Source organism: Pituophis catenifer, unplaced genomic scaffold (assembly GCF_029215685.1).
Source record: "Pituophis catenifer annectens isolate HBS135680 unplaced genomic scaffold, rPitCat1.0.hap2 SCAF_3, whole genome shotgun sequence".
In the NCBI taxonomy this organism is placed as follows: Eukaryota; Metazoa; Chordata; class Lepidosauria; order Squamata; family Colubridae; genus Pituophis; species Pituophis catenifer.
The window spans coordinates 37,079,054-37,092,473 of NW_027256883.1; the positions used below are offsets into that span (position 1 = coordinate 37,079,054).

Genomic DNA, 13,420 nt, shown 5'->3' on the forward strand with positions numbered 1-13,420 from the left:
TTTGTATCATTATAAATAGGACTACAGTTTGTCCAAATTAGCATTTTATAAGAAATCATAGTGAATGACAGTGGGGATCTTCCATACAAGAAAAGATACTGGAAAAGAGAGAACCACAGATAAGTTTCAACACTGAAACAATAGTTTAGCATTACCTCCAAGAACATATATTGTGCATATCAATATGCAGAAATTTCTACCCTATTCCAATATCATTCCAAATGTTCATTCAATATATATCTTCTGATAAATTATTCTGTCTCAAAATACCAGTTCTAATTCTAAATTAAGAAAAAGACCTTCCAACCTCCTTATCGATGTAGGCTTTGTGATCTTTCCAAGCTCTGGCTGAATGATATAGCTCCCTTTCACAATGGATGGTGTCATTTGAAAGAATAAAACATCTGTAAGGAAAGAATGAAGAGAAAAAATAATAAAGTGTGATATCTTTGAGACACCTTGCCCAGTCTAAATTCTAGGACTCTGCATAGCAATAAAAAAAAGCAAATAACTCTCACGGCTTTAACAGTTAACTGTGGTAAGTGCTTGGCCTAAAAACTTTCTATACAGAAAGCAATACCAATGTTTTAGGAAGTGTATCTAAACATTAAATCTGAGTTTATGAACACTTAAGTATACAGACAGTTCAAGAAAAGGTATTTGCTTTCGAATGTATCTACCGCATTTCCCAGGGCTTAAATGATACAAAACTATCCCTAGAATTGTTATTTTTCTCCTTCTACCTCCATCAAATATTTATCCTACCTTTTAAAAGCTCTCCATAATATTCTCCTCTTTATTATACAAACTAGTCCTATCTCAAATGTGCTTTTCTTGTCCTCTTGGTTCTCAAATATCCTGTATTAAGCATAAAATGCTCTTGTCCAGATTTGAATAAAATCCTCCATGCAATCAAAAACCTGTTTCATCTTGAATTTTCACTCAAGTAAAAATAATTTCAGACCTTCCTGCTCAGTGAGGGAAGTTGAGAAAAGAGGGAATGGCCACACAGGGAAATTGGCAGAAGGGCTTCTGTGCTGCTGTAGCTTTAATGTTTCAGATCTTCTGTAGTTCTTCTAGATCAGAGGTCTTCAAACTTGGCAGCTTTAAGACTTGTGGACTTCAACTCCCAGAATTTTCCAGCCAGCTATGCTGGGAATTGAAGTCCATAAGTCTTAAAGCTGCCAAGTTTGAAGACCTCTATTCTAGATAAACCAAAAGCCTCTTTGGCTTTAGTATTTGATATTCATCCTAAAATGAAAAGCAGACATTCTTTTTGCTCAAAATGTATCCCCAAAGATCTTCTCTCAAAGATCTTCTCTTTTCTATCCCTGAAATCTGCCCTGGAGCTATCTTTACCTCTGCTACCTGGGATAACACACATAGTAGATGGTTCTGAATAAATAATGAAAAGCAATTAAGTAAAGCACTCCTACTTATGAGTAACTTTGACAGAATCTGGCTGGCCAACTGTGTTAGTCCCATCAGCAAGCATTGCTTTAATTCCATCACCATCTTCTGGATGATCTTCCTCTGCTTCCTCTTCTTCCTCTTCACTGTAACTTCCATGCCGCTTAACAATGCTTTTGGACTGAAGGATGTGCAACTCCTCCTCCTCTTCCTCCTCCTTCTCCTCTTCTTCCTCCAGATTTATACTGTATATTTCCCCTTCAAATTCCACAGATAAGGACCGAGTTTGGCGAGTATGGACAAACCGGGGTTTGTATTCTGCATAAGATCACAGACTCATCAATAGGAAACCATAAAATGCACACCAAGCTAACCAAGACATTGGAACTAGGCCTGACATTCTTACAATGCTGATGTCTATACAATCCATATAAATAGTGATAGCTATTTCCAATTCTGCATTTCAGGGCAAAGGTTTTCTAAAGATGGTTTGCTACATTTTTAAAATTATTATTTATTTAAAAATAATTGTAATCCTTTCCAATCTTGACAGACTCTCGATGGCTAACAGAAAACAAATATCATTTAAATGGAACGTGAAAATAATGAAAACAACAATATATAAAAATAACTATAATGGTTGTCTGTCCAGAATCAGTTAGGACCATACCAACTTTCACTAGTTTGTAAAATGCAAAAAAGACTGAGCACCTTAACCATCAGAAAGATATTCCACAAAGGGCGAGCTACCACTGAGAAAGGCTATGATCTCATCCATATCAAATGTACATTGCAAGGAGGCAGGCCTTTCTGCAGGGCCTCTCTAGATGGCTGGACTGGATGGGCAATTTCAATTCAGTTATGTCTTTAAAAGATAGCTAGTATTGAAAGAATATGCTTGTTTTATGCAGATAGAAGAATGAGCTAGTAAAATGAATTGCACAAATTCTGCAGGTGGGAAATTTAATTTTTGAATGCTCTGCAATGTAAAACTAAGACATTCTTTATAAGATTTTACCTTTGCTCTTCCAGATTACCACCTGAATATTTTTTTAGGATGATAATTCAAAGATGTGATTCCCATTCTAACAAGTGAGTCTGAATACAGTGGCAGTTTTTTTTTTTTCAACCTATAAGGAATAAATTATTCTTTAGCATTGCTGCCCATCAAGATCTCTGGCTTTTTCAAATCTATCATCACCTACTTTGTACACTGGATGTCCTCAGGAAGCCTCTTTGATTTTTCCTTTGGGCCCGACTGGTCTGATAATCAGCCTCCCCGCAATCACAGTCATTTTCTTTGCTGCTATATCCCTGGGAATGTATACTCCGTGTTCTTTTTCTCATAGCAAGAATGTCACTTGCCCCTTTGCATTTGTGAATACGTAGTTTTCCAGACGTGTCTTCAATACATTGCCATTTCTGTGTGAAAAGAAAAAGACAGTCCAGTGAAATACAGATGGCAATAATAACCTAGAGAACATTTATTTCTTTCTGAATCTTGTTAAACATTAATCTGTGTACTACAGTGACATTCATACTAGCCTCATCTTACCATTACTGCATAGATATTCAGGATGCTGCTCTCAAATACCAACCCTGCTACAACATACAGGTTAGCAGATTGTGTGCAGCAGTGCTCAAAATTTGTCAGATGATGACCAGTGCTACAAACTATGGTAGATTTAATGAGCACCTAGTTAGTTATATCATAATGCTCTGTAACTTGACCTAGACTTCCACATACTGTATTAACATTTTAAGGTCCCCTACACCTCATCTAAAGCATCTTTTAGATTTTTGTTTCTATATATACTTTGTTTTTTAAATTCATATACATTTTATATTTTATAGCTTTTAAAAATATAGAATTTTATTTTTTAACTCTGATTTAACTTCTGGTTTTTAAATGACTATACTCCACCCTTCCTATGACAATAAATAAATAAAAAATTAAATGTTTTTGGGCAAATTAGTTTTTTAAAAAATGAAATGCAAACAAGGTAGAAATCCTTCAGGTGAATTTTGTTGGGAGAGGATACATTTATAATTTGCCAAATTCAAAAAGTACTTGCCTGATTGAGGCTGCACTTCTTGCTGTTACCAAAAGGGGTCGGCAGAACTCTGCTCATAATTTAATGTTTTGAGATGCATACAAAGTTTCTTTATTCTGAGAAAGATATCCACAGCTACTAGTGGAAAAATAATTCTAGTAGAAAAGTAGTAATCTGTTTTATAAAGTTACAGCTCTATTCAATGAGAAGTGTTTCATTCATGATAACCAGGAAGCTACATCATTAACAAGAAGATCAATCCATCAAGTCATGTCAACTCTCAGTGACTACATAGATACATTTTCTCCAGTGGGATTTATCCCTAACTTGGTATTTCAGATCTTTGAATGGTGCACCTGTCACCACTGTTAGTTAGCCCAACAAAAGGACTAGAATAACTAAAATTTATAGCATCTAATCTGGTGCTTAGCATTTCTTGAGTTAAATAGATAAAACAACCCTCTGTTGACTTCATCCTTGATGAGGAGTCACCCTGCGTATACAGGATACCTCACTGAATATTGAAGCCACTACTTGAACTGCCAGAATTCTATATATAATTTTCAGAAAATAGACAGGTAATTAATAAGTAATCCCATCTTTATGTTTTTACACTCCGATATAAAAGTAATACACTCATCTCAATCATGGGAGGACTACTGGGTAGTTTTATATTGTAATAGGAGGATGTAGAAGTGAGGAAAGATAATTCCCGTACCAAAGTGATAAAGCATGTGCTATTTGCTAAAATTTGAATTTATTTATTTATCATTGATTTTTTAGAACGCCTGTTGGAAATAGGCAAATTATTCTTATATTATAGACAGAGAACCACATTTTGCCCAAGATCATCCATTAAAATAGCAAAGAATTTTACTGATTTTCTCAGACACTTATTGCTTAATTCTGACCGTGAAACCTAAACAATTTATAGATGTAAGAATATATAGGCATGTTTATCTTGACTGTATGTATAGTAGCTTTCTGATATTGCTGTGTTTTCTCAGAGTAATCCTGGACCTTGTGCTTCCATCTTCCTGCTGCATTCTTTTCTAAAATTATTTTCACAGACTAAGCTATCTGGAGAAAAAAAAACTTTTCCTGTCTGTTGAAGAAATTACAGAGAACCAATGGTGACAAACATAATTCTGGAAAGATTTGCAATAAACCACATGAGGTAGATTATGATGATCTCCCTTTATTGGTTTTTGTAAGAGTGTTAATGTAGCTTTGTATTCAACATCATTAAAGTGCAATAAATGTCCCTCTGAAGTCTAAAAAGTGAACACCGTTTATTTAATATGCTGTGACAGCTTGAAACAGCCACAAAAGCCTTTCGTGTAATAAGGAAATTAATTACATCGTCTACAAAATATGTCTCAATGATAGGCACGCCTGAAGGTTAGGGAAAGAAACATTGCCAGCTGACAATTCAAGCTTTAAATATGCTGGAAAGTTTGACTGCCAAGACATAAAAAGTGCAATACGGAGTAAAGAACTTATTCATAGGCTTCAGCAAGACTTAAATTTCCTCAACGTGGTAAAAGAGGGTACTTAAGAATGAATAGATGCTGAGTGAAGGTAGTTGGAATACACAGGCAGTCCCTGGTAACAGCCATTCAATTATGACTGTTTAAAGTTACAAAGGCACTGAATGAGAAGTGGCTATGACCAGTTCTCAAAGTTCCAGCACCCCCACAATTACATGATTATGATTTGTGTGCTTCGCAACCGGCTTACAGTTGCAGCAGCCACCTATGTGACTGTAATTTGCAACCTTCCTTGCTGGCAAAGGAAGCAAGCGAAGTCAAGGGTCAAGATGGTAGGGGTAGACTGCAAATTGTTGGGGTAAGTCCTCCCCACCAATGCACCCAGCCCCTTTGTACTGCCACCATGTCCCCTGGTCACTCACACACCATCACACACCTTTGCCCATGTGGCAGCAGCCACCCCAAGACCTGCTGACTCCTGCCATAACTCCTGCTATTTGCACACTCTTGTGCATTTTTCTTGCCAGCAGCAGCGATCTACTTAACTGCCAGCCTGCTTATAAGATAAGTGGGACTTGCAACTTCTTGTCAGCTTCCCCCAATGCCATCATAACTCAAGGACCACCTTTAAAAGTAAGTGATTAGAGGAAATAAATATGTTACAATTGTTTGATCTTACAAAGAGAAGAGGATTGACTTGTGACTGTTTATATATATGAAGGTGGGGTAATGGGCTGAGTTGAAAGGAAAGTCTGAGAAAGTCATGATAGGATGGAGTTGATAAAACTCATAATTGCTAGGTTTATCAGGAGCCTCTTTAATGAGTGCTACATACCTTAATTAATCAACTCACAAAAAGTTAATCTCTTTTGTTTGTTTGTTTGGGTGGTCTATATCATCCTTTTTTCATTTATATTGACCCAAATGCATTCAAGATGGTTTTCATCATTGTTTTGCTCTATTTCTGTAGATAAGTAATTATTTCTTATATATAATGGAACTCCACCTCTTCTTTTATTAGGTCTGTTTCTTTCATCCCTCTAGCTGTATATTCCATTCATGGGTTTCATCCCACCAAGTTTCCATAATGCAACAATAGCATATCTGCCCTCATGAACTTGAATTTCTAGATCACCCTGTTTATTTCTCATCCTTTGGCATTGCTGTATAGACATTTGAGTCCTTTTGGACTGACCCTGTATTTACTTTCTACATACACTGTTTGTATCTGAGTTCTCCTTCTTTCTTACCACATGTTTGATTAGTGCACATGCTATGGCACACACTATCAAAAATTTGATTTTACTTGGTAGTAAAAAGTCCCTTACAAAGCTGGTTCATATGACATGTGCTATCAAATTAATCACTGCATTATCACATCAGCTCTTAAAGAATTATGAATTATATTTAATTATAATTAAATATTATATGATTATCTGTTGCTTACCTGACCAGGTTGTTCACAAGCTGTTTGGTATCGCGTCTGTTGACATAATTCTTTTACTCTCTCATATTTAGGCAAATGATTTGATTGCTGGGTATTTTTGCCCAATTCTTCCTTCTTACGCAAAAATTTGCTTTAAAAAGAAAAGAGACAGTACTTTTGAGAATGTATGAATAATATACATGAATCAAAACAGAAGTGTCTCTATAAGATGGAAGTAAATCAACAAGGACTGACAATTGTTTATCAGAGAATTAAAATGCAATGCATTTTAAACACAGGTCAGGGTGAGGCATGAGAAGAGCTTTAATCTAAAGCAGTGTTTCTCAACCTTGGCAACTTTAAGATGGGTAGACTTCAATTCCCAGAATTCCCCAACCTGCATGGATGGACTTCAACTCCCAGAATTCTCCTGCCTCCACACTGAAGTCCACATATCTTAAAGTTGCCAAAGACTGAGAAACACTAACATAAAGAGATCTTTGAGCAGTCTTATATGATTTATATATGTTCACCAGGATATCTAAAAAGATCTTCTGCATGCTCAGTTCTTTCCATGTACAGATTTCCAAATTTTGCAGGGAGATCCGAACACTGGAGGGGGAACATATTTTAGTGTAGAACGTGTATATGTATATGTATATGATATATTTGTATATGTTGGACAAAGGTGACTGGCAGGATTCAATGCTGCATTTCATGCAGTTGTTGTCTCCTAATGAGAAAATGCATGGATGGAAGAAAGATATATGTTCTACATTAAAATATGCAGGATAAACTCAAACAGGGATATGACATTTGCAAAACCCTTTCTATCATTTCTTGGCAATGGCTGAAAAAAGAGGGCAGAGTAAGAGTTGGCATCTGGCCTCGCCTTTAGTACTGCACTGGATGATCTCCCTAGGCTTGTTCACCACAAGCTTTTAACATGGAAGCTGTCAAAGAGTTGGAAGGATTCCTTCCTCAGCGCATATACTTTGGCAGACCCCTTCTTATGTACTTCAGTTGTGATAATATCTGACTGGGGCAAGGATGAAAAGAGACAAACCAGCAGTGTCTTTTGTCAAATGACAAAAAAGAGAGAGAGGGGTGGGGAGAGAGAAAGAGAGAGAGAGAGAGAGGGAGAGAGAGAGAGAGAAAAAAAAGAACAGATTCTCTTCTCTAGGCATGCTGGTTTGTGAGGGACAGTGCAGTCCTAAAACCAAACCAATTTCATTCTTATTAAAATGTTGGGTTTTGCTATTTTTTTCCTTTCCTCAGTTCCTAAAGGGTGCCATTGGGAAAAGTTTGTATTACTAAAACTGAGGAGATGGAAAGCAGCTCACACCCAGTGAGATCTGGGAGGAAAAAGCCCAAATATTGTTCCCGTTTTGCCTTCTTCCAATTCTCTAAAGCATCCAAGGAGATTTTCTTTTACAATTCGGGTCAACCTGGCATGGCAACGAATCAGCTTCACAACCTGCACTGTTAATAGTAGCAAAACAAGGTTGAACAAAGGATGTCTTTGCATTCAGAATTAAGAGGATTGCCCACCAGGCAATTTTCCTAGAACTCACTCAACTTCAATAATTACCCTCTTTCCACCAGGAATGTATCACGCCAGACTTTGGTTTTCTTGTTTGTTCGAAACCTAAAATCAAAATAACAATAATTTACTGTTGGCATTCATGGCTATGTTTGGCTATGCAATTAAAGATGACTAATTTATTTTTACTCCAAGCAAATTATTTGCTCACAACTTCCACAATTTTATAAATATGATCTTTAAAATTGTTTCGTGTGCTGGGAAAGCAAGGGTCACTTATACTTGTTTAGACATGTTTCATTTTCCATTTGCTTCACAATCTAACTCAGGCACTCGCTGCCAAATAAACTTCAAGAAAGTGTTCAGCTCACCTGTTCCCTGGTTTTTCAAGGTCCAGAAGTTTAAGAATAGATTTGCCATCCATATCTGGAGGTGTCTCGAGTCCTGCAATATCCAAAACTGTTGGAGCAAGGTCAATATTCAGCACCATGTGAGATACTCTGCAAATGAACAGAAAAGGTCGGAGCTGTATTATGCACATTAGAAGAAACATCTTAAATCTTTGTAGAATTAAAAGAATCTGAGTGTCATTTTATACAAGTACAGCACCTTAAGACAACATTGTATGCAATGGCAGTTTCAAGTTTCTTCCAAGTTTCCCTTACCGGACAGTGAATTAGGACAAGGCACACTAATTTCATGATGTACTAAGTTATGCAATGAGATAAAGCAGCCATGCTATTTGAGCCAGCAGACTTGTGGCTAAATATTTATATACCCCATAAAGCCACAGTAAGTGAAATATATCCTCACATGACCCCATTACAGTCTTAGCAGCAAGCTACAAAATAACTGTCCAAGGCTATAACAATAAAAAAGGAATATGCCATTATATTTCTAGCAAAGTTGGGAAAGAATAACATTTACAAAGTAACAAAAAAGATGCTCTTCTTTGTTCATGCTTTGCAAATAATCTTGATGAAATAAATCATCCACAAGAATGACAATCAAATGTGCTTACAAATATTTTACATTAGGTACAACAGCTGTGCTGCAGACATAGGAGAACGTACACTGATCCCGGCTCTATACTTGGACCACGAATAAAGAAAGGAACACGAATATCAAAATCATATGGCATTGACTTTCCCTTGACCAGTCCAAACTGTCCAATATGGTAACCATGATCAGCAGTGTAAATAATGTAAGTATTCTCCAGTTCTCCAGTTTCCACTAGCATATGATATAACTGAAATGCAATAAATGGAAAAAAGATCAATGCAAACCAATGCTAAATCAATCATTATAAATACACACAAAGCAGTATTTACAAATTTTACATTTAAACAATTCTGTTAGGGCTATATCACTAAAACCAATTAAAATCCAGCTATCATGAAACATTCACCATATGCTTCTAGAAGAGATTAAACAAATTCCATCAGATGTAAAGCAATATTGAAATGCCACATTTTACAGCTTGAAGCTTCAAACAAAATGCATGCATTTCATCAGTGGTTTCCAGATTGGAACAAAGCGCAGTAGTTTTGCATGATTTTGGAAACGAACTAGTTTGTTTCAAAGTTGAAACAATTGAGGCTTTCAACCATTATAAGAGTGACAATTGGACTTCGGTGCCGAGTATTTATTTTTTCTCTTTTTAATTCCTAGCCTACCAATTCAACAGCAGGATTTTGGCTTGACTGATCTGAAACATTCTAGGCCACTTAAGGAAAAGTGGCCATTCATTTTGTAGGCCCAGAGAAAGAGGGGAACTGCTGCAACTGACCACCTGCAACAGGGCTGCTACAGCTGTCTGCCTTCAAGGCAACCCCATCTTCCTGATCCATCCTACTTTAGCAGGTTGTTGCTTTTTAATGAGTTTATGCTTCACTACAATGTACTGTATTAGATGGGAAGATTGATTCTCCCTCCCCTTAACCCTGCTTTTCGGTTATCTCGCGCACATAAAGAAACAACTTACAGTGACGTGAAATCCTTTCTTTTTGCTTTATTTTTCTTTCACCTTTCCTTTACAGTACCCCTCCAGTTTAAGGCTAGATAACTAGATCCAGTTTATCTGCCCTATTAAATTATACTTCCCAAAGTCATGATGGGAAGAGGCAGAGGAATAGATAAAGAGAGAGATGCTAACCAGAAAGAAGAGAAGGACCAAGGCAGAATTTGCTGGTCAGCGTGGGCAGAAAAGAACTGCACAGAGGCCTGACTTAATAATACACTCTTCTTGTGCTACATCAGCTAGCATCATAACAGAACAAGCCAAGACAAAGCCCAGGACCAAAGAATAGGGTCTTCCCTCTTCACAAACAGAAAACAGCTTCCATTAGCAAGCCACTGGCCTGATCATCATTCCCTACCCATATATGGTTATTGGTGCTCCATGAAAGCTGTTCTTCAGATACCAATTCACTTGTGTCTAGCACTAGATGTAGAAGGTGGAAAGAAGAGCTGCTACCAAGAAACAGAGAAAAGGAGCCTGAAGCCAGGCCAAGAATTTAATGTGAATAAAAGTTTAAAACAAGTTCTTCCCTAGCTCACATGAAGATAAAGGGAAGGATGGGAGAATACATTCAGACTTGTAAGATTCTATTATTGCACCTTTACAATAAAAGTAGTACTTATCTATGAGGCATTGGTTTCCTAGACTGATCTACTTTGAAGGGCGGACTATATTCTTCCCATCCTTATTGTGAGTATTCAGTGGGACCCTGGTTGCTAATTATCTTGCAAGATAAAATGCACTGGCTCTGAGACCACACACACTTTATTGCCTTAAAGACATAGACATGATTCTTGCAGCAGCCACAGCCAAGTCAGATGAAAAAGACAGCTAACACAATGTCTTCATGCCATTGCCTGCCTATTTAGTAAGTAAACTATTGCTATTTTTAAAATTAATTCTGTTATGGTGAAACTTAAGTTCATGATATGGATAGTAGGCAGGTAAATACAAAGTAAGTGTGCTTGTGAGAATGAGGCCTTGTGAAGTAACGTTGCTGAGATTAATTTGCCTTGAATGATTTGTTGGGCCTATTTGGAAGTGGGCAGTCTGTGCAAGCTATTATGACTTGTAGAAGCTGAGTTTTCAAAGTGTATTCAAAAATACACCAACTGACATTTGGAATTGTTTGATGAACTTTTGATTTCTCTTCTGTTTAACTTTTGCTGATTCGGCTGTGGTTATATGAGTGATATATGTTTGTGAATATACAATCAAATGCAAATAAACACATGAGTACATAATTGTCCCGACTATTGCTTAATCAGTTTTCAGAAAACATTCTGGTCTTGTTTTATACTCAACCAATATTCTGTATTTTTTCTGCGAGAATTATAATTAAGCATTTAAAGTAGTGAACGGTACTTAGTTTAAAAATTATCTGGAAAGATAACCACAAACCTGATAGGTAGAACCCATAAAAAAATAACTTTTTGTCTATGTCTGCATCTAATTACTTACTTATAGCTTGGCTGGTTGGTTTTGTATTTGCACGCTGGCTGTTAACTGTTGAATATCAATGAGTCTTTCTAGCTTCCTCTCTTTGGTTTGTACTGTGTTGCTGAGCATCCCAGGGATGTGTTTAATTGAAGGCTTTTGTGGCCTTTCCTGAACACCTTAAGGGTTTTTCTAAGTTAATGGTTGGGTGAAAATGCTTTAATTATGATTTTTATAAATGTTTTTATTCGCCACTTTTCCCAACCATCATGTGAGTTCATTGGCCAGCACAGCCATCACCTACTTTTGTGGTCCTGGGCCATAAAACAAGGCAGCAGCAACAGCACTTAGACTTACTGTATATACAGCTTCACAGTGCTTTACAGCATCTCTAAGCAGTTTACCCAGTCAGCATATTGCCTGCAACAATCTTGAGTCCTCACTTTACGGACCTCGGATGGAACGCTGAGAAGGCAGTCAGTTTCTGATTCCAAGTTCTCATTCTTCTCTTGGAATCCCAGAGCATACAATTTATTTTAAGTTTGATATGATGAAAGACTGAATCTGGTTTGAATTTTATTTTATTTGATTGTTTCAAATGGGGTTGTTTGTTTCAGGCTCAAAACAAACCATGTTTTCCATTTTATGTACACCCTGGGAAGCTTTTGTAGGTCTCTGCATTTCTGATATTCTCCAGGTCATATTAATCTATTTGGCTGCAAAACAAGCAACTATGACTGTATAATTAAACTTTAGAGACTATCACTGACACAAAGTCTCTTGAAATGTGTTCAAATACAATTTGTTTAACATTTCTGTCTTTTCTTTTTCATCAGCTAAAATGAACCTATCAAATTATTTGCAATGAATATTTCAAACAACCCAAGGAAGCTTCTATTATATAATGTTTTCAATTAGTACAGAACACAGAGTGACTCATACAGGTAGTTCTCGACTTACAACTATTTGTTTAGTGACCATTTGAAGTTACAACAGTGCTGAAAAGTGACTTATGATCATTTTCCCCATTTATGGCCATAACAGCATCGCCATGGTTACATGATCAAAATTTGGGTTCTTGCTTACTGGCATGGATTTATGACAGTTACACTGTCCTAGGGTCCTGTGATCACCTTTTTGCAACCTTTCCAACTGGTTTTTGACAAGCAAAGTCAATGGGGAAAGCCAGATTTGCTTAACAAACACACAATACACTTAACAACTATAGTGATTTAGTTAACCACTCTGGCAAAAAAGGTCATAAAATGAGCTTAACACTTAACAACTGCTTCGCTTAGCAACAGAAATTTTGGGCTCAGTTATGATCATAGGTTTCGGATTACCTGTACACTACAATGCTTCACTAAACAACCCTTGTGCATATACTGACTATTTTACCAGATGAAATCGTACCCTTTTTCATGCACTTGGTTTGCCTTTTAATCGGTACTGTTGAAAGAATGAATGGAATAAAAATTGGGGTATTCATATAAAAATGGAATGGACTGGTAAGTAGAATTCTGGGAGAAGGATTTCCTACCACAGCAATATTCAAAACAGAGCAGAATGTAATACTACAGAATGGCTTTAAGCATTTTTATTTGCTTACCCTTTCCATGGAATCATCAACTGACAGCAGAGTTTGAAGTCTTTTGCGTTGCAAGGTATTCGTAAATTCCATATGGATGGGAAGCATAGGCCCTGTATACTGCATGATCCAATGCTTATCCATATTGGGTGCATAGTTGTAACTAGGAGTTCTACAGGAGAAGATAATATAGATTAAGCTCCAGATGCAAAATCTGCCCCTTTTGCTATTATCTACCACACATCAAAATAACTTTTAGAAAAAATGCAAGGTTATGAAATGCATTTATAAATTACCAGTTGAGAGTAAGCAATCACAATTAAGTAGGTAGTTTATTTCATACAATTCTGAGATCTGACGTCCAGCATGTTATTTATAATCCCAATATTATAATCACCTGGTCTTTTCTGAGGCTGATGTTTCACTTCTCATCCAAGAAGCTTCTTTAGCTC

At 36.7% G+C, this 13,420-nt stretch overlaps 1 protein-coding gene across 5 annotated transcripts in view; it reads right to left on the reverse strand.

Moving 5' to 3' along the window:
• The window catches only part of SULF1 (sulfatase 1), a 44,885-nt gene that overhangs the window by 14,010 nt on the left and 17,455 nt on the right, over positions 1-13,420 (reverse strand). For 3 of the 5 annotated variants that reach the window (XM_070942226.1, XM_070942227.1, XM_070942228.1), the window contains 8 exons: positions 12,990-13,140; positions 8,997-9,172; positions 8,295-8,423; positions 7,972-8,028; positions 6,402-6,531; positions 2,616-2,832; positions 1,437-1,728; positions 308-404 (listed from right to left, as the gene is read on the reverse strand). In XM_070942226.1, the coding sequence (XP_070798327.1) occupies positions 308-404; positions 1,437-1,728; positions 2,616-2,832; positions 6,402-6,531; positions 7,972-8,028; positions 8,295-8,423; positions 8,997-9,172; positions 12,990-13,140 (1,249 nt within the window). The remainder of the gene's footprint in view (positions 1-307; positions 405-1,436; positions 1,729-2,615; positions 2,833-6,401; positions 6,532-7,971; positions 8,029-8,294; positions 8,424-8,996; positions 9,173-12,989; positions 13,141-13,420) is intronic. The other 2 variants (XM_070942230.1, XM_070942229.1) reach the window with 2 other exon arrangements.